Source organism: Centroberyx gerrardi, chromosome 9 (assembly GCF_048128805.1).
Source record: "Centroberyx gerrardi isolate f3 chromosome 9, fCenGer3.hap1.cur.20231027, whole genome shotgun sequence".
Lineage (NCBI taxonomy): Eukaryota > Metazoa > Chordata > Actinopteri > Beryciformes > Berycidae > Centroberyx > Centroberyx gerrardi.
The window spans coordinates 12,440,068-12,466,944 of NC_136005.1; the positions used below are offsets into that span (position 1 = coordinate 12,440,068).

The window sequence follows — 26,877 nt, forward strand, 5'->3', positions numbered from 1 at the left end:
GGTTCTGACAGGTGGAGATACAGCGCTGATTGGCCTCATTATAGCTGTCACGTCTTAACAGGCAGACTGACATTTTGTCTTCCATCTCACATACTCAGACATTCAGGTATGTCTGCTGAGAGAGGCTAAGGTCAAACAGACAGAAGTTCATTGAAAACGTACCTTTCCTTCCTTGTTTTCTTCATTTAGTCAGATTTAATCAAATAGCTAATGATAACTAAAGATATTGTCTGGTTTAATTATGAATGAATGGCATTGATTGAAACAGTATGGCCTGGGCGATTATCATTTTACGCAACTTATGTGATTTGGATACGTTCTCCCTGAGCTTGGCAAAACATTTTGCTGTTTGCTGAAGTAACAAAAGGGAATGCAAGATACCCACAGAGCACTAAGGCTCCCAGCAACAAATGAATAATAAACTTAAAAACACAGAGGTATCACAAAGAGGAAGGGAGGGCACAAAAACACAAAACAGTCCAAATGCAAACTGTGATGCTGGGAAAGTTTTGAGTCACAGCCTTAACCAAGGAGGGCGGGTCAAACAGCCCACCAGTTAGAATTGACAGATATGAGTGTGAAGTAACTAACCTAATCTAACTAATCTTATTTGTGAAGTACATTATCTGCCACTTAGCAGTGTAGTATATTGCTCTCCAATTTCAGCTAACAAAAAAAAAAACTTCTTTCTAAAAAACTTATTAGCGACCAACTCAATGACAATTTTTTTTATTATACCATGCACAACTTGACATGCACATACACACATGCACAGACAGAATATTCCATTCCACTCACTCTGCAGCAGAAACGAATCTATCGAGATGCCCGTCATTCTCATCCAGGACTTCTCTGGTGCGGGCCTCTCCCGTGGACTGCAGCCCGATAACAATACACTGAGGCAGGGAGGAACACAAACAGAACAAGTGACCATCAACAGCCAAACATATCTATTTTGGCACCTGAAATAACCTTCATCAGGCACTGGCACTGACAGTATAGGGCCATGATGGTAGGTCTGAGCTAAGCCTTAAAAGGCAACAAAAACATCTGAATTGCTGCTGCTCCTAAAAAACAAAAAAAGCATAGAAACACTTTTTATTTACTAAAAAAGGACAATTGTTCTGTTCTAGTGGCCCTTCAACTGTTCTCCCTACTTAAACAACCGAAATAGAGTTTTAGTTCCTACTTGGATCTTTATCCGGCCATTTTTAGTCTCCTAGATTATATATAACTCATTGCTAAAGAGTGTGTTGTGCTGACCTTCCCGGCCTCCAGCTCTTTTTGGGCCAGCTCCACCAGGCAGCGGACCTTGGCCGCGATGCAGAGGTATTTGAAGAAGCGCTGGTGAGACGACCAGAACTGCCCCCACAGAGACTTCCTGCTCACCAGGCCGAGCTCATCGGCCGCACGCATGAACACCTGCAGTGCCTCTGCCCACTGGACACAGGTTTCAGAAGTGTATGGTCAGTTTAGGGTGCAGTGATGTAATTTCACACACAAACATACACACGTATATGTACAGTAGGCTAGCTAAACCTCATTTGGGATGGATGAGACTCACCAGTTTGGCAGCTTTGTTGTAGACCAGTTTGAAGTCATTGTCCAGTCCGATCTCCTCAATGCGGAACGACACCCCTGAGAAGCTCAGCTGCCTGGCAATGTACATCCCGCTCACTTTCATGTCCATGGCAACAATCTCCATGGCACCCACACCTCTGTACAGAAACAGTATATAAATTATTCAACATAATTCAATCAAGGGTCAGCCAGCCATAACCACGACCTGATTGCGAGGAATGTTCCAGTAAGCACAACGATTTGAAGATATGCATCTACATGACTGAAAAGGCTTTAGGAAAACGAAATGCTTTAGAGTGGCTTGTCACCCTACAAACCTCTTCTCGATGGCGTGCAGGAAGTCCTCAAAGGTTTTGAAGGGCGTGCCCTCGCCCCAGATCCCCAGGCGGCTCATATAGATCATGTTCTTTGGCTCAGAGGCACCTGGAGCGGACAGGAAGAGACACAACGGAGGTTTAAGGGGGAATCAAAGAGACAGTATAATGGGAATGCCTTTTTTTATATCCTGTATTGAATTGCATTGTGCGTGTGTGTATGTCTGTGTGTGTGTGTGTGTGTGTGTGTGCGCGCCTACCTGTGGCACTGGCATACACCACCCTGGCCCGTGGCAGCTTGTTCTGCAGGTCAAGCACTGCCTTGCCCATTTTCGTAGATGTGGCATTCTTGGCTTTGTGGCATTCATCAAAAACAATCTTTAGTGGGAAAAGGGTCAAGGGCAAACAACGCAGACATGAAATGGCTTGGAATTTGTTTCAGTCTTCTAATCAATCAAGATATAAACATAAAGGCAAGGCAGTTTTCTGTGAGTGGGAATGAGCATAATGAGCGTTTTCATTCCTGTACCATTCTGGTATTTCCTAATACTTAATAAACCTAATATTTCAGGTTAGACTGTGCAGGCTGTGAGCTTCAAATGAAAGGATACGACCCCGTCAAAGTCTGACTTGCACCAGTCCAGGATCTGTTTGATTCTGGTCCGGTGCTGCCCTCCTGCCTGGCTCTCTCCAATCAGCGCAGAGTAGGTTGCAAACAGGACTCCTTCTGAGGTAGCTGTGTCTCCATATTTAATCTACAGTAACAAATCAAACATCAATAAAACACACATTACAATAGATGGGACTGCTGTTTTAGAAGTGTGTGCGTGCAAATGTACAGAGCCACACAGACAGCAAATAACATGGACCGTTTCATTTTCTCCACTGATGACATTCAAAGTAAACTGAACAGCTGCCAAAACCAAAACTTGTTTTCTCAGCTTAACATACATCTTCCCTCTGGACTCACCTTGTTTAAGGCATGCACAGGAATAGTGGGTGCATCTATGTCTTTGAGATCTCTCTCCGCGTCAAATTTCAGGTCATTGGATATGCTGAACCTGAGCGCAGGAACAGGAAAGTTAGTAATGCAGCTAACTTCTGCACAAACCAGCTCCTACATGCACATATATCATATCCTGACAAACAACCGGAAAAGTTGAGAGAACTTTACAGTAAAACCAATCAATAACCGCTGTGTGACACAACTGCAGTCATTATTTAGGTTTCAGCCTGGCTTTATGGTCACTGTAAGAGGCCTACCACAGTCATAAATCTCTATCAATGACTACAGTATCTCCACTCTTACCATAGTGCTTTCTTCCTTCCCTTCAGGTAGTTCTCCAGGATAATTCCTGCCACGGTGCGTCCCTTCCCCACGCCTGCCCCATCTCCGATCAGGAAGCCTGCCCTCTGGTTGTTCTGAAGAATCACCTCATGTTGCTGAGCAGAGAGAGAGCGAGTGCATGAACAAAGACGCATACAAAATGTACACATTGATAATTCAGTTCCAAAATGAGAGGGATTTTGCTTCTTTTTTGTGTGTGTGTGTGCGCCTGTGTGTGTACCTGGCAGGCGTAGATGATGGCCTCTAGCTGCAATGCAGACAGCAGGCCACTGTTAATGGTTGGCTGGGGGATGGACAGAGTGTAAGTGATGTCAGGAGGAGGAACGCTGGACAGCGTGTTGGTCTCCACTACTATGTCAGGATGGGAAATTCCTATAGTGGCTGAGGAGGGGAAAAACACAAAACAAAACAGAAGAGTTGTTTAAAGAAGGGAAAGTTTTACAAACATATTAATAACAGACTGGGTAAAACATTGATCTGTTAAAATGGATTTGGACAGTTGTAGTTAAATAGCTTAAATTACTCCAATAAATTACAGCATAATGTCGTATATTAAAAAAAAAGAAGAAGGCAGGTTGGATTGAGGGATAACTGCATGTTTACAGGTTGTGTATTCACAAGAAGGGTGCAGACAGTCAAGTGCCCTACATTTGGAAGGTTTGTAGTCAGCGTATGTGTCTACATGTCCCAGTTCCTCTGTCTCCTCTTCCTCAGCTTCCTCTTCCTCCTCTGGTGGCGACTGGGTTCTCTGAGCCTAGCAACAGCAAAAAAACTTCATTAATGTAATTCATATTAATACACATATTTGGGAGTTTTTTCTGTTTTTTTCAGGCCAGACGAAGAGGAGTTAGGGAGGAGACTGTAGCTGAAAGTCAGAGGCAGGTGAGTAAGAGAAGTTAGCACAGCAGATCTACAGCCACTTGTGTTTAAAAAGGAATATTCACCAGTAGTAAAATAACAAATGGAAGCGCAAAGTGTATCAAACCAAATGAAGCAGACAGGAGCGCTTTGAAAAAAGGTGTTAACTGTAGAGATGAGTGTTTAGTACAAAGTCAGATTAGTCCCATCAGAGAGGTGTCACAGTGGAAATGCAAAGGGTCCCATTTTGACAGAGGAGTTATTGCCAAATGTTACATAATCTTTGTTCTTGTCAAGCAACTCTATGCAATGCGGTTGTCATTTGTAATGCTTATTGAGACTTCCTGAAGAGACCTATTGAAGTAGGCCAAAGTATTACCATTTCACTCAAAAATAACCACTTTTAACACAGGCTCCATGTCCTGCACTGTCAAAATGTGGCCCTCAGGCTCCTCTACAGGAAAGCACAAATCAGTTTTAGTTTCTCTGTCAAAAACTGATCCAAGCCTAGTCTTGAATTGCAAACACATAGGGCAATCACCAGCTGCGCAGCATCAGACATGTAGACATTTAACATAATCTACATCTCTGTGCAGAACTGAGAACGATAATAGAGAATCGGCAATGATTAGGCTCATCTTTTAGTTTGAGAGCCTGGTGCCTTTCTCCTCAGACTGATGAGGCTGGTGTGGCTACCTGGAATCCTCCTAGAGGTGGGGTGCTGATAATGGCGGTTATATCCTCCAAACTGGCCAAGCCCTGAAACCTGCTGCCGCCATTCAGCTGTAAACAAAAACATATAAACAAAAGAGATACAAACTCAAATAAACACAGAGACAAATGAATGAAAAAAAACAACAAAAAAATATGATGAGTCATGACTGTATATGTGTGTGTGTGTGTGTCTGTGCATGACAGCGTGCATGCTTGTGCACGCACTCCATGGATGTCTGATGGAGCAGCACTCAACAAAATGCAATTTGTCGTCTGGCGGTGAAAAGCCAGCAACAACAACAAAGGGCAGATAAAGCCGGTGTGTGTCTGGGAAACATAATGGATGAAATGAGGACAAAATGAAAAGGAAAACATAAAAGGCTTTCAAAAGGCAGGAGAAATAAATGTAGCCTCTCTGATTCATATCAAAAAGACATATCCTCAGACACATCTAATTCATAGAGGACTCAACGGCAAAGCGGGCTAGACGGATACACAAACAACACTTGAGTGTCGCTTTCCTAAGATCACTGACTTTGGGATCATGTCATCTTAAATTTCAATGAATTTCTTTAAAGGGGCACAAACATGGTTTATTATTTGCGTAGTCTCACACATACATTGAAACTGTAAACTGCTGCACAAATTCAACTGAGGAACTAACAACTTTGAGGAATATTAGTTAGTTAATGAGTTTGAATGTATCCTCTGGTGTCTTTCAAAGGAGGAAGTTCTTTGATATTTTTTGTACACTGACTATGTACAACTATGTACTATCTAATTAACTATACAATATAGCAAGAAAGGTTCTTGGGGAATGGATTGCACTGAAGCCTGGGTCAAAACAGAGTTCGGTTGTGGCATGGATCACATGGTCCTTTATGTATTTTTAGAGGAAAGAAGAAATCACATATCCTGTAGAAAAGGGCTTACATGAAACCAGCTCCGCCAGGTCAAGTCTCATCTGAGAGCGAAACATACGGCAGTGTGCCAGCACAGCACTAATGTTTACACAGCAAGAGGGAACATTTGACCCCTAGTGTGAAGCTTGCTGATGTTTGGTGGCCTTTTTTCCCCCCCAAACAGACATGTACATGTGGATAAAAACATGTTTGTATTACATAACAGCTGTATTCCGAGTTGCAGTTTGTGAGCCTGTGTTTCTGGTGACGGTGTGTGTGTGTGTGCTACTGACCTCTAGCTGGCTCTGTGCTGGTGTGGTGGTGGTAGTACTGGTATTGACGTCCCAGAGGGTGGGCACTGTGGCCAGGTTGTCTGTGCTGATGAAGGCCTGGGCATCAGCATACTCCGACAGGGAGTCAGCCGGAGAGGAGAACAGAGAGTTGTTGGAGAGGTCATCAATGCAGGACAGGTCCTGAAGGCAGAGAAAAGAGAGGATGTGTTAAGTTTCCCTTCTGAACAAAGTCGGCTTAGGGTAAACTGTGGGGCAGAGCAATGAGTCATACTGATTTTCTTGCACTTAAAAAGAGCTTAACATTTTCCAAGTGACATGTCGATTCTCAGGTCAAAACTAGTGTAGGTGAACTCAGTCACATATAACCTTTCCAAATACTCCCTTTACAATCAACCTGCACGGAAAATAATTGAGTACCATAAATCCAACTTGTATTAAATATCCTGTATCAAAACATAGAGATCCAGCAGCAGAGGAATAATACACCTAAACATACTCTATTGTGTTTGAGGGCGTTGAGGAAAGAGGGTGAGCAATGGGCGGGTGAGTGGGAGTGAACCACGGACACTCAAGATGGCACATTCACTCCGGTTCGGAGCCAATACTGCACTCTCTCGGGAGCAACGCAAGTAACCCAACAAATCCTAATCGCACGCAGACGTGTGAGAGTGAGCACGTAAAATAAAAAGCAAGAGGCGGGCATAAAGAGAGTGTTTGTGTCTGTGTGTGTGTGTCATTTCAGGCATGGCTGCCTTCCAGTCGCCCCTCTATTCGTATCCTTTCCAACCCATTAGCATGCCATGTTCTTTAACTAGCCTCCCACAGGCGGCCGTGGGCCCCCCGAGACTTATAAACATGGATGTTAGGGAGATAGGGAGTGAGGGATGGGGAGGGGAGAGAGAGAGGACAGAGAGAACGTGGTAGAGAAAGTCTCGCTGAATGAAGGATAGGCCATTTTTGGAAATGGGTGTATGCATCTATCCATTTGTGTGTGTGTAACCCTCTGTGTGTGTGTGCGTGTGTGTATGTGTGTGTGTGTGTGTGTGTTCCTCAGGCCATGTGTGGAGGTTCCCACACCCCCGTATTCCAGTTGAACTATCCAGAGGACTATGAAGCAGCCTTGAATACTAGCAGATGATCCAAATTGCTAATTCAGCCATTTCAATTCACTCCTTGTGCTGAATACTACAGTATTTTATAACATTTCAAGCATAGCAGAGTGTCATACAATTAAAACACACATTGCTATGACTGCCATTTATCAAGTACATAGCTTTCCACATTTTCAAAGATTCAACAGGGATTATGTACAGTCAGCAAACTAGCAAAGTATACCAAGTGTCACTATGTTGTGAAAACAAAAGGTACAAACTCACTGTCCAGAAACAGCATACAGCTAGAGATAAATTCTGAATTATGATGCTGACTCAGTCTCAACAATACGCTGATACTGATTAATGTTGAGAAGTTACGCTGGCTTCTGTCATAGCTGCCTGTTAGCAATTACTCACAGTTCCACAGAAAATGTTTCACAGGCATGAGAAGACAGGAGGTAGTGGTCTTAGTGTGAACATGACTACATCATGTGGGAATGGGGCCTAGTCAGGGTGGGAAACAGCAGGCAGGCAAACCTTGCTTAGCCCCATGTGAACTTACACACATGTGTATACTTTTGCCTACTGACCATAGAAAAACAAAGCAACTCTCTGACCCTAACCTGTGAATGTGTGTGCTGTGTGTGTATTGGAAAGAGTGCTTTTTCAAGGGCACAGCACTCAGCTTATCGGTGTTTGCTGGTGGCTCTGTGATAATACCTCTCTTTCTGTCTCTCTTTCTAACTCTCTCACCCTCCTTTTCTCTTTCCCTTTCTCTCTCTCCCTCTGTGTGTGAGTTTGCTTCTCTAGGGCAAGATCAGACATGAGCTATGAAAGCAGGCTCTCCAAAGTTGTTCTGCCCTGCAGACAGCTGAGTGGAACAACTGCCTTTACTAGTGTGACAGAGGAGGAGTAGAGAGTAGAGAGGGCCCCTGCAAAATCTCTCTCTCACTCCCTTACTTATAAGTCCTCCCTTTCCACCTTCCTACCTTTCCTTTCCACCTTCCTACCTTTCTTTTCTTCTCGTTTTTTTCCTCCTCTCTGCTATGTTTCTTTCTCCCTATCATATCCTCCTCTCTGTCTCACCCTCTTCTCTCCTCCCTTCCTCTCTTGGCTGTTCTGGCTAAGGAGCAATGAGTAAACAACGAGGCTCGGCAAAGGGACGCCATGTAACCAGAGGCACCATTCCACACAAGCATAAATGCGGGCATGCGCACATGGAGACACAAACACTTCTTAAACATTTTTTTGCAGCAAGTAAACCACAAGCATTCAATCAGTTTTGTTCCAAAATGAGATAACCACCATTTAAATTAGAAAAATTGACACCTACTAGAACAAAATGATTTCTGTATGAAAGTAAAGTTCATTATTGGTTATGATTAAGTTATGAGTTGTCATAAGACCTTTGCTTACAAAATTATATAGTGTTTTTCAGAATTAAATCCTTCAAATCTTAATGACTTTAATGTGCCATATAACAACAAAATAATTCAAGACCAAGTTGAAACGAGCTCTAATTCAATACGTTTTGTATCTAGGCCCACAGCTAATTGCTCTGTGTTACGTCACTTCTATGTGTTCCACACAATGTAAAACCATGTGACGGAGTGTGTCGCTTTGGCACGACTGTGTTGATGCAACACCGCTTTCCAGAGGACCAACAGCCCTGATACAGAGGAATCAAACAGACTGCAGCAGTTTGGTTGGTGCTAACCAAGACACGGCGGACCACAGTGCCATGCTAATCGAGTTGTTAAGCAGAGCGTAACTGAGGCAGCAGTGTTTGTTCTCCGGCAGGCCCATACCCAGGGCTAGTTCATCTGCTGCTGCTAAGACCGGGCCCTGCCGAGCGGAGATAAGGCTTGAATTCCAACTGCTCTGATGGTAATCTGGCTCCTTCCACAGCACTGAACCACACAACTGTATGGCTCCTAATCCCGCCTCTCCCTCTCCCTCTCTCTCTCCCTCTCTCTCTCCCTCTCTCTCTCCCTCTCTCTCTCTGTGACTCACAATAAAACAACTGCAGATGTGTGTATTTGTGTGTGTGCAAGTGCGTTTTCAAAAATTGCTTTCAGGGAATGAAATCCGCATGAAATCCGCATTGTAATTTGTGGAACAGAGCTAGAAAAAAAAAGAAGAGTGTGTGTGCATGTACACACGCACATGTAGCCTATGAGAAAGCCCATGCGCATGTTTTTTCCTCATTCGTCATTTGTCCATCCTTCTGTTTTTTAAACAAGCCAGCCTTTCACCTCCTCTTTCCTCTTCAGTTTCCAGCATTACATCGTTCCCTTTACAGCATGCACGGTAAAACCACAACCATGGCGAAATACAGGTCTTTTGACAACCCCTCAATGATATGATACAATATAAAACCCCTGTGACGACCTACTGCGGAGTAGGGGCTGAACACGCACATACACACACATCATACCATGCATCCACAGAAGCAGTAAATTGTGTTTGAGTGTCTGGATAATGACAGTTGTCTGCGTGGCATTGATTAATGGAAGCACACTGCAGTGAAAAATGGCTGCAGCAAGCCCCTCCCCCTCACATCAGCCTGCAGAGGTACTCGATGGTTCTGGGGCTATGGTTAAAGGTTATCAGAGCAAAGAAATACAGTATTGAGAAAAGACACATTTCTAAACATAAACCACCCACAAACAGCTAGGCTCTATCATCTGTTATAGCTGATGTATTTACAGTGTCATTAGTCGTTTGAAACACTGTCACAATAACAAAAAAAATCCAGGAAATACCATAGTGCACCGAAGTGTTCCAGCGAAACCATGGCCAAGCTCTCTCAGAGTGAAACCACTGCCAAAGAGATTCAGGCTTAAAATAAATATTAGCAAATATGAAATGGTGAAACAAGCATTTATCTGCTTAAGCTGTGTGCTAGTCGCACAGTCTGTTGCCCTGGGAGGAGAGAGGAACAGCCGGTCCTGATATAATGAAAATAACCATAATGACAGTGGTTATGACACAGCCCCGATGATAAGCTGAGGCACTGCCATAGAAGGAAGTAAAGCAGGCCTATCTTCTAGTTAGCTTTAAGAACAATCATTTCCATAGGCCTATGTGCCTCTCTAAGTCTGTAAATGCTAGCCTCCTATTCAAGGAAAACCTGTTTCTAATCAAAAATCCCATCTGTGTATCAGTGACAGAGGACACTTTGAGGGGCCTGAAATATACGTTTATCAGATTTAAACTTTTCAGGAGTACATGCCCTTAAAAGAATAAGAACAAGAACAGGCTAGGTGATGCAGCTTGTGTTTCTTTGTCTGCTCCATTTCATTTCACTCATGGCCTCCCAAACCATATAAAGGACCGCTGCCTGCACATGGATGTGACGTGTGATGTGTTAAATAAACTCATGTATTTATATTGCGAAATTTCCATTTTCCTGCCCTTTTGAGCTCATGATCAGACCGTTGCGACACGCAAGAGTCTGACATGTCTGCCTTCTATCCAAAAAGCAACTACAGGGAATGAACTATATATTCCTAGGCAACATCCTGTTAAACTCAATAACCTCTCTACTCTTCCTTCCCTCTACCAGAGAGGCTGACTGTGTGCAAGGCCAGGCTGAGGCCCCAGACTGCGGCAGGCAGGCCAGGGCCAGGGCTTCCCCCTCCTACACACTGCCAGCTTGGCTGCTCCAAGGCCAGGAAACAAAGTCACCCTCCCCTCCAACTTACCCCACACACCCACGCATGTACACAAACACACACCTCAAATGACCTCTTCATCTCCCCCATACACGTCTTTCATCTCTCCCTCATTCTCTCTGTCTTTTAACCTCCCTCTCCCTTCTTTCCTTTCCCTCTCTGCCATCTCTTCTCCCCGCCCCCTCAGTCTCTCATTGTGTGTTTATCCTAGTTTTGCTTTCCCACAGAAATCTACTGCAGGAAGAGGCTCTATGCTCTATTTAACCCACTGCTCATTTTTCATTGAGGTTAATCTGGCTGTGACTCAATATCTCATATCTCTTATTAAAGAGATGTCATATATTCACTGACAAATATTATAATATTTGCAAAAAAGGTATATCATGTACACCTTTCCTGCCTAGAAAGATGGCGGCGCGACCGATGTATGCTAGTCCCGTTAACCTACACCAGCATAAAACAAAAAGGTGTAGAGAAAGGGAGTTTAAACTTAAATCAAAAGTAACCTTCCTACATATAATCGTATTGAGTGAGGCTCACAAAAATACCCTCATGAGCATTTTCACAAAAAGTAATTACAGTTCTGCCTGCTTTCCACCCCTGCTGTGGTCTGTTAAGGCAACAGCTCTATCGACTGTAACGCCTTATCCACTGGGCCTTTTTGAATCCTCTGTCATTAGGCTGTATGCCTACAGAAATACTCCCCGAGGCTGAAAATGTTGCCGAAACAATAGTAATAGGGACAGGGGGGGGCGGGGGAGGGGAGTCAAGTCACGGTCATGAATCCAAAGGCAATAAAGCCTCCAGAGAATCTAGGCTAATAAAAGTGGTGTGGCTCTGAAGCTTATAGAGTACAGTGACAGTGTAACCCAGTCTGACCCTGCGCACAAGCCAGGGAGCTGCACTGACAGCAACCGTCTTGTCAAGTTCTGCTGTGTGTGTGTGTGTGTGGCGGAGAGGTACCAAACTACCCACCCCCGTGATCAGCTGACTGAAACGCCCCCACCCTAGCCCTTCCCCTGTGGGGTCAGGTGTTGACCCTGTCCCTACACTCAACAGGCCCTGATTGATGGCCCCCTGTTTGTATCTGTGTGTGTGTGTGTGTGTGTGTGTGTGTGTGTGTGTGTGTGTGTGTGTATGTGTGTTCATGAGGGGGGTCTGGCTCCAGGGTCTGGAAGGCCACCAGTGGTGTCTGTCTTTCTGTCTGGATTATGTTATCCCAAGCTGTCTGCATTTCCTACATCTCTGACATATCCGTTCGGCTGTGCCTTGAATAGCATGGCTCCAAGTTGTTCCCTTCCCTGACCTTATCACAGACTTTAAGCAAACCTGCCTTTTTGCCAAATCAGCCAAACAAAGCCTTTGATTAGCTTACCATTGAGAAGATTGCATACTAAAACTGAAGTGCACCATATATGTTTTGTGGACAGCACATGCTAGCTTTGCATCATCTCAAAAGCACCGTAGTGGACTAGAGACTCGACACACAAGTAAAGTAGTTCCCAATATTCTTGTCACACAACTTTGATCAAAGAGACAATTTGCCAAAAGGTCACTGTACTCCTATTAGTACGCAAAGAAGGCGTTGTTTTGGTCTGTAGAACCCTCAAGTCACACAGCCTCCAACCTAGATAACCAAGTTCAAACGCTTTGAAGAGCTCTTCCCAGCTCCACAAAAGGCCCCGGGTGTAACTGACCTGCTCAATAAGCTTAGCACACCACCACAGCTTCAAGCGCTCCACTGACAACACAGCCTAGCCAAAGCTAATGCTGCAAGGCCTATAGCATCTGTGTTTCCTGTAGAAATTTTGCAATGTCGGGGGTGGGGGCAATTTTGGCTCCGAACACCCAGGTTGGCTCGTGGATATTTATATTGACAATTCTTCTGCAATTTAAATTGTAATTGTTATTTTTGGAGGATAGGCTAAGAAATAAGGCATGATGATGAATTTTCATTGTATTTACATTTTTCTAGTTGTGGGGGTAATTTCTGCCCGGTCCAGGGACCTCCTCTGAGGCTTTCATGTCCTGCCCAGTCAGAGGAAACCAGGCCAGGGGACAGCTGGCTGCTACCAAGGCCCCTGGAATTTTCCAATGTTTTCATATGTTCTGGAAAATAAAAGGATGCCATGTTGGGTGTCCCGGCTTCTAGGAGCAGAATAACAGAGCTGGTTCAGAGAGCTAGTTGTGTGTGTAAGAAAGGCTAAGCTTACACTGAGTTGACTACTATGTCAGAAACTGAGGCAACAAGGCTCTGTCATACGCACTGAAACATCAACTCTGTGTGTAAAAGCGTGTGTTTAGCTTTTTTAAAGATGTATAGTGTCTGGTAAATTCAGATTTTTCTCTCATGCATCTCATCCACTGTTGAAACAAGTTTAAGAAGCCCGCACAAAACAAGAAAAAGGAGAGTTAAATAAGCGTGAAAGACGGCATGAAAGAACAGAGAAAAAGAGCCAGCAAATAAACAAGAGAGAAAAAAAAAAGAAAGACAGCAAGGAGAGAGAGAGAGAGTGAGAGAGAGAGAGAGAGAGAGAGAGAGCGAGCGAGAGAGAGATTTGGTCTCTGCTGTGTCTTCTTTGTGGTGGTGCCAAGAGGAAGTGAACCATGGCTGTATGCCATGGGGATGAGCTGGCATTCACCGGGGGATGTCTCAATATTTTGGACCTCTTTTCTTTACCCACCACCTCTTTTTTCTTACAATATAAATTAAGTCAAAAGTCGTATCCTCAACCTAACACTGAGAAAGAAAAAATATATATTATACTATAGAATACTTATATATAATAACAATACTATATACAGTAAATTCCATGTAGAAAAAAAGGAAGAAGGAACAGAGATGCAACCCACACAAAACAAGGAAGGTGGGCTTCTCAGGATGGTTACTCAGTGTTTCCCACACATAGACTTTACTTGGGCGGGCCGCCCAGGTATATTAACGGCCGCCAAAGTATATTTGGCGACCCATTTTAGCATTTTTTATTTTTATTTTTTTATCCGTCCGAGAGAACGACGCCATCCGTGATCGATTAAATAGTGGACAATCTCCCCTCGCTCTACCCCTCCAGGGTTTCCCACACATAGAAAACTTTGTGGCGGGCCGCCACAATATCAGCACTGACCGCCACAAATTTTCTTTTTTTTCCACTATTTAATCGTAGAACTGCGTGTAGCGCATTGATTCGCTCAGCCCCCACGCGATCTCTCTCTCTCGCTCCCTCTCTTTCTGTCTCTCTCTCTCTCTCTCTCTCACCGGACCCGTCTGTTCGCCTCCCACTGCACACGCGTGAGGGATATTTTTTTTTCCATGCCAACAAGACGGCCGACTGAATTCCCGAAAAGAAGAACGAACAGTTAACGTTACTCAGAATATAGCTGAGTTTCCGAGATTAGCACGCTGTATAGCCTAGCTGCTACTCAGTATCCACTGAGCGGACCGATAACGTTAATAATAACTTTTTAACTCTGAATGTTTGCTCCCTCAATCCAGATTAATATTGAAAAATATTTTCAAAGAAGGAAAAGGACTGGTCCTGAGGAGAAGCAGGACAGTCTGGACCAGAGGAGCTGCTGAGCAGTAAAACAGAGTAGATAATAATGTCAAAGGCTGTAATGTAACACCTTGTAGACAAAAGCAAGCAACAAACAGAACAGTGTAGCACTGTTTATATTTTTAAGTTATGTTATCTTTGACACAAAGTACTTTATATATACACAGGTTAGTTATTTGTTTGACAAATGGAACTATTTAAAATGGAGTACATTAGATAATTTTTCAGCCATCCAGGTAATGGGATCCATCACAAATACATTCGAATTCTATGGGAAACACTGAAGTTACTGTAAAACCAGTGATTTGTGAAACTACGAAAAGATAAGAAATAAGTCACACACAAAAAGACTGACATCAAATTGTGTGTTTGTGTGTGTGTGTGTGTGTGTCAGTGAGTGAGTAACCGGGCGCAGGTGTGAGCCTGTACTCTCAGTGGTGAGGAAAGTGGATGTGAGGGGACTGTTGACGCAAGATGACGTCTCAGTTAAGGAGAAATTACAACACGGCCTACCACACAACACTTGCAACACAACATGCCTCTTTAGTTAAGTAAATGCTGACGTTTGTAACAATCGCATGCAACTTGACCCAGGGAAAAGTTGAAAATTCTGCTGAAATATGAATATATTAATTGGTATAATAATATGGTACAGACTAAGCTGAAATTGAAAATGAAGGTACTTATTGAAAAATAATTCTGATTAGGCAATACCACACTATATCCTACTTAAACTTTATCTGCACTAGTTTTATGCTGAGAACACAGTGGATGTAAAAGTCTTTAATGGCTTATTTACAAAAACTGAGCCTCACTTTAACAATCAAACGATACTTGCTCTCTGAAGGCTTGTTCAAGCTTAACTTATTACCTCAAATAACCTTCCTCTCTTTGTCTTGTGTGTGACACACACCTAGACATTCTCACACACCTGTGGTCAATGGGCCAGGACCATGCTGCGACTCAGGATGGTGAGCTCAATGCCAGTAAGTTGCAGTCTTGGCTTTTAGCCGAGAATCAACTGCTACCAGGGCAGGAAACTGACGTTTTTTTGTCCGTCGGCCACAGTGGCTGAGACACCCCAAAATAAAACAGCCACTTTAATTATTATGACCAGTTAACTGGACTTTTAAAATACAGTGGGATCTCCACATGATAGTTGGTTGAGCAGACAAAGCTTATCAACCCCATCAAAATATTACCAGCATTTTGCTGGTGCTCATTTCTCACCCTGACTGCTAACCCTCTCAAGTTAAAAGAACCCTCTAAAAACATTCTAACCAACATTTACTGAATATGACTGGCAAGTTAGGGGAGCAAGGGAGTATGCTTCAACAGCAAATCTCATCAAAAGGGATTGATCAGCCAAAAACCTAATTTTCATCAGACTACTCAAGGAGAAAAGCATGACATACCACAAATAAGGCAAAACAGATGAATGACTGCAGTAATTGACATGCTCTGAGGAAGGCTTGATTTGGCAAAATGCATCAAAGGCAGTGAAATGTAATTTGGTGCAAATTAAATTATCTGTCTATTTTACCTTATTTGTGAGATGTGCTACCTTTTTTCTCCTTGAGTACTTCCATGGCTGGCAGACTATTTAATCTGCATTCAGTATACAGCAGATCAACTTAATTAAATTTAACTTTAAGAACTAATACCCTATTACCGGCACCCATCCTCCACTTGCTCATTCTCTCCCCTACTCATCATCAGTTCCCCCCGTAACGCTCTCATTCATCCTCTCCGCCATTGCTCATCCACTTCCCGTAAACTGCGTGCCTAGCCCTCGCTCTGGGCTGAATATAATGCCATGAACCTGGCAACCAGCAGCCCACCAAGAGGCTGCCCTTCTGCACCCCTGGCTCTTAACAGCATCATAAGCAGGAGTACAAATAAATGTCTATTTCACTGTGGAAAAACACATCAACTGCATCATCAACTGCTGTGTACTTTAACTGAAAAGAAAGCAGCATATAACACCTTAGAAAACTGACTGTCATTCCTTCAAACCTGTGAGGGAAAAAATGTATATCATTGCTGAAATCCTGAGATTGACCTGAAAAAATGTATATCATTGCTGAAATCCTGAGATTGACCTGAAAAAATGTATATCATTGCTGAAATCCTGAGGTTGACCTATCAACTGTTAGCAATAGGCTTATCAAATTCAGTGGAAATAGGGTTAGCAAGCGTTGTACCTATGAAGTCATCAGATTAATATAGGCTCCAGTTGCATTTTCATTGTCTAATCTCATGAATGAGAAACGAAACAACACAATAAGCAGAGTTCTGTTCACAGTGCAGAATAACAACGGCCATCTACATCTAGCTACATGGAAAAGAGACAAAGTGCAACTCGGCCTGGTCGGGTATCAGGTTTTAGCACTTACTGGAAGACAGCAAAGAGTGAGGCAGACAACCATTTGTCATATTTGTTGGCTCGGGATGAGAGTCTGAATGGCACACTGGATGAGTGACTGGCAGGCTGGCCCACCAGCCAACAAACTGATAGACTGGCTGGTTGGCAGGCCACCCAACTACAGACAAACTTGTTAGGATGCCCAAATCTTAAAATACTGGGCTACCGTGTTTTACATGTTTGTCTTGCAATAATCAAAAGATGATTTAGCGCCTGTAACAGAGAGATACTAAACAAGGACACTTGAACTGATATCAAATATTTATTTCACTTTCGTGCACTTTAGGTCTGTCACTCGCGACTAGCTTTTAAGTGATATTTAATACACATTTCTAATAAAGGATCAATTCCACTGAACTTGACCGGGTCATACAAGGCTGTAAGACAAGCATGGCCAAAAGCAAACCTCAGACAGAGGACAGGGAATAAAAGAAGACACAGACCTAACTTGTTTGGCATTGTAAATATAAGGAAGTATTTTCAAAATTCATTCAAGGAAGTAAAAGCAGAAAATACAGCCAGCCAGGTAATTAAGTACACTTAGTCTTATCTAATGTTTCTCTGATAAGGGGAATATAAACTCTATTCACACAAATAGCTTTCAGTGAATAACTTTTCATGTCAAACACTTTTCAATTACTGGCCATGACATCTCAAATAAATATGACTTTCCACAAAATAATAAAAAGCCTTAATACAACAGACTTTTATATGACTTCTTAAACCTCATACAGCTTGATATAAGCAAAAAAGAAGCGAACAGTGCCAGTACCTTGGGAAGCGGTCGTCCCAGCTGTGAATACAACTTAGTCCAAAACTGCATGAGAGACATGGGTCCAAACGCTGCGGTGTGGGGAGAAATACACACACACACATACACTCCTAGTTCACCTTGAATCCCTGAACGCGACAGCTCCTTCCATGTGTTGGTCAAAGTGTTGGTATTCACCTTACAGCTGGCGCGCATCCACCTAACAGTGAACCCTCACTAGCCCTTTCACAGTTCCTCTCTGGTCCAACACACACATCTGCCACTACCACAGGTAAGCTCTGGGCAGTCAGCTCACACATACACACTCCCTCTCATACACATGCACACAGAACCCTAAAACATGCTTCCTGCTTTGCCAGGACAGCCAGGTATTTGCATAGAGGGTTTAGTCATAGTGATTGTGGACTGGTTCCTCAGCGCTCAAAAAGGTGGTTGGGAGAGTGAGTGAGAGAGCAGAGGAGGGGAGGGGAGGGGAGGGGAGAAGAGGGAGGGAGGAGGGGAGGAGCTTTCAGGAAATGATGCTTTTGTTGGTAAGTGACTAGAGTTACTGGCAGTCAGGCCCATTTTACTGTACATGGTGTAACTCAACCGCATTTGTAGTGTAAACAGTACTGCGCTCTGGACCTGGCTGCTCCTCACACCCTGCTGCTTACCGCTCTGTTTAATGGGCCTGGGCCACTATTTAATGATTATTATATTTAGAGACTGACTCCCTGCCTGGCTGCCTGCCTTTTTTCAGCCTCTGCCTTTTGTCTTTCTGTCTGTCTGTATAGTGTGGGCTCAGTTTCAAAGCTACTGATCTGGTAATGATTACTGGCTGATGTAATGATCTGGAGCCCTTATTGATTAATTCCCCCTGAGCTAGCATAGTTAGCTCAGGGGTGTCAAAGCTAATGAGAGGGATGGCTAACAAGATGGCTAATTAGCTAATTGGGGAGAAGAGTCACTTATGAGAATGTAGATGCAGATCTCAGTTGACGTGCAGACTTGTCATTTAGCCTGTCAAAACATCCCCCTAATCATTTACCTTTATCATGTCTGAGTAAATCGGCATAGGATGAGAATTGGCAACTGTGGCAAATATTTAGCAAGAGTCTTCTCATGGTCCTCCGGGCAACATTATGGTAAAAAGATCAAGGAGACGGTCAAAGTGGTCAGAACTTAATCAATCAACAAGCTGAACAGGTCAATTCAAGTGCAAACTGCACCTAAGCCTATTCAAATACTTTAAACTTCAGCCATTATTTCTATCTGCGCACAATTACACATAAATACCTCATCATAAACGGTCATTCCTGCTTACTGGAACTAGGGGTGCGATGAGGAAAAAAAGACCATTCTGGGAATCTAATGGCAAACGGTTTATTTCAACAACTCCAAGGCACTATTTAGAGACAGTGTTGTAACATCAGCTTTTCTGACAGAGAAACAATGTTAACCGCTTAGGAGCCAGCCGCAAATGAGGAAATTGTGGTGTTTAATAACAGAAATGATATGATTTATCTGGTTTATCTGTAAAGAAGAGGGGTCCATTTGCACACCCTGCTTCCAGGAATACGTGATATCAAGTCCAGGATGGTAAGGTACTGTAATGTCCATCTCTGCTGGACTGAGGGGGAGACAGACTCACAGAGACGGAGTGGCGCCTGTCCATGGTGTCATCATGGTATGAGTGGGAATCCTCCGTCAGTGTGAGCGGAATAGCGTGTGTGTGTGTGTGTGTGTGTGTATGTGAGTATTTGTGTGTTCGTTCAGTGGGACGCAGAAGGCCATCAGGGGAGATGAATCATTGATAAGCCCCTTCTCTGAAGACACATGCACGAACACACACACACACCTTGTTATTGCATCACAGCCTAAAGAGGGAAGGATCCATGCCTCACTTCATCTCTCATCAGTCACATACGTATGTGTGCGCACACAAACACACAAACACACAAACACTCCTCTGGTGTTTGTAAAAGCAGGAAAGGTGACAATTTGAAATGTAGCTGATTGGATCCACATACAAGCACTGTATGCGTGAATTTGACACGGGATGGAAAAGACTGAACCACCCAAAACTAATCTAAAAATCCATTGCATCAGGTGGACTACTCACTCCCAAAGGAAAGTGCACCTGTATCAACCCTTCAAATTAACTTTTCACTTCCTCCTATAAAACTAGGTCATCCAAACAACAATCTATATACAGTCTTACAAGGAAGTAGCCTAAAAACACCAACGGTTCATTATCATGACAGTAAAAAGCTGAGGAAGCGGTGATATCAAGATTTGTTTGCCACAAAAAAATAAGACAAGAAAAACAAGACAATCCTCCTTGTCTAAAATGAAACACCTTTCACTGCATCACCACCTAAAAGGGGCAAACTCAATGCACCACTGGGACCAATGGACCTTAGACAACACTGTAAAAAGCAGAGCTGTAAAAAGCAGAGTTGATGCAAATAGGAGCCTGTTGAGTGGAGCATTTAGTATTTCTACAATGTGTGCGTGTGTGTGAGAGAGAGAGAGAGAGAAAGAGAGAGCAGGAGAAAGACATAGAAAGAGCGAGAGAACGAGTGAACGTGAGGATGAGACTGTGTGTGTGTGATGTGCCGATACACGTGTATGTGTGTGTGTGCATGTGTATATGTGTGTTAATGTGTACATAGGTGTTACTGTGTGTGCGCTTGCAGAGCGCTGCTCACTGTTTGTGGTTAGTCAGAGCGGTTAGTGAATGATCTCTCCTGGTGTTTTCTCTTCCAGTAAGTCGTGTTTTCACTCTGACAATATGCATCATGTTTCAGGCGCTTTAGACCCACAAATGACCCAACTAAAGCATGGGCAGGTGTGCATGTGTGCTTGTGTGACAGAATGTGAGAGTGTGTGGATCCATCTATGCATGTTTTAGCTCTCACTGGGGGGCAAAGCTTCTTCAGGCCACAGTCAATGAGTTTATCCTCTGTCCTTCTTAAAGAATAATACCAGTGTTTTTTTAAATCAGCATATTTGGAGAAATCAGGGCTCATTTTCCTCAGAATAAGCCACTCATTTCAGTACAGTATGACACAGAAATGAAGCCTAAATTTGGTTTTGTCAAAGTTTCTGTTCTATTGTTATTTCATTGTGCCGGAGTTGAATGTTTTCAAATCAATGTGTGCATTACTTTGTGCTCAGCTTACTGTCAATCACCTGACACCCACCTTTTTATTTAGGGCGTCTTTGTTAGCTGGCACAGCAGTTAATTTCAAGCTAGGTTTGAGACTGCATGGTTTGTATTTTAAAAACAACCAAATACAACAAAATGTTAAATCTAATTACATGTAGCATGCATTGCAAAATGATTGGGGGAAATGTAAACTAGACGTAGACAGTGTTAAATGGGCTATAACTCTAAAGACACCAGTATTCTCCTTTAAGGTCGCAGGACACCACACACACAGACAGACCCACACAGTTCAACTGCCCTATTCACTGATAACATGGCCATTTGACCGGTCTGAAATGTGACAAAGGTCAAAAGGCTCATCATTACAGTCTGTTTGTCCGTCCAGGATACCAACCCTTTGCCAATATTCAAGGCTAAGTTTTGTGCATGGCATCACTATGAGGAATATCGTTGTGGGAGTGTTACAACTATGAGTAATCTTCTACTTTAATGCTTTCAATACTGGGGGCTGAAAAATAATTTAGTAGCATTAGAAAAGCTGATTCCTCCTGTTTTAAACTCTGCTACCCTGAACATCACAAAACATTTCTTCTGAAAAAAAGTTAAATGGGCAACACTGCAGATACATAATCCAGTGTTTCCCTTTGGGATTTTTGGAAGCAGTGAGAGATGGGGCAGATAGGTTATTTCTGGGGTTTGCCCCCAGTCCTATTCCTAATTTGCCACCAGGACCTTTTGTTTTTAAAAGCAGCAACTGTATTATGAGCTGTGGAATTTTTATCCGTGTGACACAATGTCATAAGTAATTCATGAACTCATCATATTAACTAAAGTGATACCAAATTATCTATTATAAGAGAATCATGACCTTTTCATAAACTCATCATATTGCTAATTTCTTCTAATACATCATTTGATGTCACTTTACTTTAGCTAATATGAATTCATGAATTACTTATGACACTGGGACACACTAATAAGAATTCCACAGCTTACAATACATTTGATGCCTTATAAACAAAAGAAATATATTGGATCCAGTGGCAAATACATTACTTACAACAACCTCATAATCTAGCTATGGCAGATTCACAATGCATTATAGTGTATTCTGACTTTTCCTGATGCAGTTATGATGTAATTGCAAAGTGCTTATGATGCATGTATGATGACCTCAATCTGGTTATAGCAGATTCATAATGCTTTATAGTGTATTATGACATTTTCTGATGCCCCTATAATGTAATTCAAATGTCCCTATGATGTGCCTTATGATGTGTTAAAAAAATAATATGGGCCCCCAGTGGAAAATATATTACTTATATGGCCTCATAATCTGCTCATGCCAGACTTATAATCCATTATACTGCGTTATGACATTTTCTGATGCAGTTATGATGTAATTATTATGTGCTTAAGATGCGTGTATGATGTCTTACAATGTCTTATAATCAACAATTTAAGTAAAGTGTTACCAGAAAGAGAATATACTAGAGATTCTCGCACATATAGTTGATTTAAGTACCATGTTTATACAGGCTACATCAAATTAACTTTCAAAGCCTATCAAAAATGTGTGATATCAGCTTGATCCTATTGTTGTTTATGGTAGCTAAGTAGTCAATTGCAGTGATTAGAAAGCAAGATCGTATTGTAATTGACTGAAAAGTCTCAAAAAGTCTAAAAGTCTCAAAGTTATGAAGAGTCTATTAATCCTAATACAAACAAACAAACATGAAGCTCTTGTTTTCAAGTTATCAGTGATCTAAAGCTGAACATCCTGTCCACACAGTGCAACAGTGCGCTTCTTAACAATCAAGGGATATTCCAACAGAGCTCTGCTGAACTGAAAAAACAAACTCTCACACTGCGGGATGGCAAATCAAAAGGCCTTTCACTAATGACTCCACAGTTGTAACTGAAACAGGGAAATGGCTGAGGTAAACATGGCAGAGAGACCTGACAACTGTGCAATAGGGCTGAACAATTAATTGAAATTTTATCGAAATCGCAATATGGCCTACTGCAATTTTCAAATCGCAGGAGGTGCAATATTTGTTAAAGGAGAAATGTGTGTCAAAATACCATTTTAAATTAAATATTGTCGTGCTGCAGAGATGTCCTGGCCTACACGTCATATTCTACAGACTTAAGAAAACATCTTTGTTTGGTACAGATCCCCGCAAAAATCACACCATAATCATTTTAATACGTTTTTCAATGAAAATGAGAATAATGATGTAAAAATTATCATTCCCTCTAATATCGCAAATCATATCGCAATTGCAATATCAGTCAAAATAATCGCAATTAGATATTTTTTCAAAATCGTTCAGCCCTACTGTGGAATCATATCAACAACTCCGACTGGTCGCATATGCCTACGTGTCTCCTGTCATGGTTAGACAACGCCGACGGACACAGAGAAGACTTGGGATCCTGCTTCTGACTGTGGGTGGACAGAGGGAGAGAGGGGCAGGGTCGGCATGCCATGGAGTGAGGGTGAAGAGAGAAAAAAAAAGGGAGAGGGAGGAGGGGGCTGAGTGTGAGGTGGAGGATTAGTCATGATGACCTCGTGACTTACATTTTCTCTACATGCCTCACTTGGAGGGGAGTGTCCCACACCAGGAACAGCTGAGAAAGCACAACACATCCATGACTCTGCACGCACACACACAAACACACACACCATAGCATTCCATGTCTCCATTGCCAGGAAACCAGTAAACTTGCTGCTCATGCATGCACCAATGATGAAAGAGCTAATTTAGACTAAACCACATGAAAAAGACAACTGTCAAGACATACCAGTCTAAATATGTAGAATGATGAATAGATCCTACATGTATCACCCACTCTTGAACCCTCCTAATTACTTGTAAAGGAGAACGCTATGGCCAGACAGCCAGACATGCACACACACACACACACATATAATTATGTTGAAGAATAGGCAGATGGAAGATTAGGGAAACCCCACATGAATCACAAAAGCCATGGCAGTGTTACAATACACGTGATGGGAATGACACATCATTGTGCTTGTATGAGAAAACCTTCATGTGTAGTCTTTGTTTTTAAAATCCCCTCAGCTTAAAATACTAAATCCACAACATTTTCATATAAATTAATGTCAGTTTTTTCCCTGTTCACTGGCACAAAAGCCTTGCTAACAATAACAATAAAACATGCTTGCCAACACTAACACTCATGCTTACCAGCGGTCTAAGACTGAAACTCACACTCAGACAGTCTCCCACTCAGATTCAAACTGGACCTCACACTTAGTTATTCTTTCATTTGCTTCATTCGAGCTAGCAAGTGCATTTCAGGGGCAAAAAACCCCACCCAAACTCACAATATGCCACACATTTCCAAACTTTACACAGCACCATCACACTCGTGCTCAGATTCACTCATACTCACACCTGGACTCAAACCTGAAGTGAAACCTTTGTGTGTGTTTATGTCTGTCTAGCTGTCCTTCCCTTGAAAAATAAAATTCAGACCATCTAACTGTTGGCTATATATTCACATAGGCTTGTGGAGAGTTTGATTAATACATGAGAAATAGGTTGTTTTTAAAACTTTCTTAGCCCATCAGTTCTGTTTTACTCCAATATTTACCAACATTACACGTGTAAACACGCCTATTCCAACCTTAAAATGCATGTCAAAAGCCCTATTTGCACAGGACTAATACTACCTGGGGACATCCAGTGATTTGCAATAATTGCGGAGATCGTTGGTGACTTTAATCCTGTGCAAATCTGCCATGTCTGTAACTAAAAATTACACTGCAAATTACCTACTGTATTTTGGTGAAGATGGAGCCCCCCTGATAATACTAATCCTGTGAGAATCTAACTCTCGTTAATTTAAACCATAATTTGTTTCTTGTCGTGCAATTTCTTTTTCTAGATGTGTGATTTCTATCTTCCTGCAGTCATGGAAAATGGAGGCAGTAGTAGAATCCATAGAGGAAGATTTTGAATGCATTTTTAGTGCAAACTTCAATTTTTGCTTTGCTAAAACAGGAACGGACAAATTGTAAAAACTTGCCATCATACAATTGTATCCGGGACAATTTCAGTAAATTTCATTATCCAGTGCGAATGTGTTTCACTGAACAGAAAGAGAGGTTGGGGGATAATTCATAAATTACACACAATAGTAGTCCTATGTGAATTGGTCTCAACTCTGGTTTAGCTGTCACATACTGTCAATCCCTGTATCAAAAGGTTCAGACAATAACTCATGGTGTAGACAAAGCCAGTCAAGGGGCAACAGTGCTTCACCCGGGTGTGACAGGCAATACACTGGAGGTCACAATCTCTTAAGTCCCCCGCCCTGCCCTTCCCTCCCACCTCATAACTCAATGGCTACCGCCCCTCCTTATGTCAGACAGGCCAAACATGAGGGGAATACTGCCAGGCTGCTTAGTAACCCATGACTGCCCCTCTTTTAAACTCCTTTATCAGAGTATGTGTGTGTTTTAATATGGTTCTGTATTGGGAAGCAATACCCAGGCACTCAACGACTCAGCCCAAATAAGCTTCAGATGAGAAATTCACTGGTCTGTGTCATTATAATTAGCTCCCTTTCATATGATGCTCATTATGCGGAATTGGCTGGGTCGGTGCAAAAGTGCACATAAATGGAAAATGCAAATGATGGAGGTTAACTGTCTTTTGTTGGAATAGTAGGTTAAATATAAAGTGAGGAGAAGGCTACACTTTTTACTTCACTATTTAGATCTAAACATTTCCCATCCTGAAATGAATACTTTGTGTTGTATCCCGAGGGCGAGAAAGCCTCTTATACTAATGAGGCAGAAATAGCCAAAAGGTAACACTGAAAGACACTCAAATGATTCACAAAAACATAAAACACTGAAAGAGCATTCTCACACCTCCAAAACTCTCCAGTCATGTAGCCCATTTCATGGATCCCATTATAATTCCAGGCATTACTGAAGATTACAAAGACATTCTGGGTTTACGTAACTGATTTCTGAAGAGGCAGACTGGCCAACTAGAAGGCTGTTAAATTATAGTGTCTTATTAATGACACGCCTTGACAGGAACAGGGCAGGTACTGTAGCTGCCGTCTAGACAACGCTAGGCTTTAATCAGGCTGCTGTATGGTACACTAAGCTGAGCTGAAAACACATGGAGGACGGGATGAAAGGAATGGGTGGGAGGTATGGTCCTTCCCTGAGATAATCAAGTGACAGACAGACAGAATGTGTGAAAATGTGTGTGCCAAGGCATCTATTTGGGTGTATTTGGGTGCATGAGTGTGCGTGTGTGTGGGTGTTTTCACACTGGCCCATTGCAGCCATTAAAGTGAACTCAATTTGTTGGCATTTTTTAGTGCAAATGCGAACACGCCAAGTGAGATCACAGCCATAATATGAAACCAACCTGGGAGAAGTCTCCATTCCTGGGGAGGTTGAGGCCGGCAAAGTCCACGTCAGGGAATCCCGAGTACATGTCCATGTGCACATCCGGAGTGGTGGTGGTGCTGCTGTTCAAGTGGTATTGCCTAGGAAGAGAGAAGAGGGCAGTTGTTGTTTTTTTAAATCGCTATTTATCCAGGGAAAGTTGACACATGTTCTTTTCCAGCAACGCAGTGCTTCACACTCATACATTTACACACGTTCACACCTTGGAGCTGCCAAGTACAAGCACAGTCTTTTACAGAGCTGGGGGTCAAGTGTTTTGTTCAAGGGAACCTCAACAGATGTTATTGAGGGAGGAGAGAATGTACAGCATCATTCACTTCCTATAACCATTCAACCGGCATTCTGGCAAAAAAAAAGGAAATCACTAACTTGAGTAGAATTAGATGAGGCAGGCTGAGGGAAAGTGGGTGCACCAAGTGTAAACTGCAACATTTCATCACAAAATATCTAACTGATACCACACAGTGGTAAGAGTATCCAAGGGTGCAAATTTCCTTTAAGTTTAATTAGACTCCACTCACTTAGCGCTAGCTAAATCTTGTTGATGTTTGTATGGGTATGGCTATAACCACCAAATTTTTAGAATACTCTCAAGCCAGAGAACCATCTGAATATCACAAGAAAAGGACAGGAATTATCCAATAACTAGTAACATGAATGAAGCCTAAATAAACCTGATAAAGGAACACATGTACAACTTAATTTCAAAACACGCTCTACATTTATT

The 26,877-nt window shown here is 42.5% G+C and overlaps 1 protein-coding gene across 3 annotated transcripts in view; it reads right to left on the bottom strand.

Annotated features, from left to right (window-relative positions):
- The window catches only part of sbno2b (strawberry notch homolog 2b), a 67,656-nt gene that overhangs the window by 15,483 nt on the left and 25,296 nt on the right, over positions 1-26,877 (bottom strand). For 2 of the 3 annotated variants that reach the window (XM_071926022.2, XM_078285681.1), the window contains 13 exons: positions 26,110-26,230; positions 6,011-6,190; positions 4,798-4,884; positions 3,892-3,997; positions 3,464-3,624; positions 3,205-3,338; positions 2,866-2,956; positions 2,507-2,650; positions 2,156-2,273; positions 1,899-2,004; positions 1,565-1,718; positions 1,264-1,440; positions 799-896 (listed from right to left, as the gene is read on the bottom strand). In XM_071926022.2, coding sequence (XP_071782123.1) covers positions 799-896; positions 1,264-1,440; positions 1,565-1,718; positions 1,899-2,004; positions 2,156-2,273; positions 2,507-2,650; positions 2,866-2,956; positions 3,205-3,338; positions 3,464-3,624; positions 3,892-3,997; positions 4,798-4,884; positions 6,011-6,190; positions 26,110-26,230 — 1,677 coding nt within the window. Of the gene's footprint in view, positions 1-798; positions 897-1,263; positions 1,441-1,564; positions 1,719-1,898; positions 2,005-2,155; positions 2,274-2,506; positions 2,651-2,865; positions 2,957-3,204; positions 3,339-3,463; positions 3,625-3,891; positions 3,998-4,797; positions 4,885-6,010; positions 6,191-17,532; positions 17,917-26,109; positions 26,231-26,877 lie in introns of those variants that run through there. The other variant, XM_078285682.1, reaches the window with a different exon arrangement.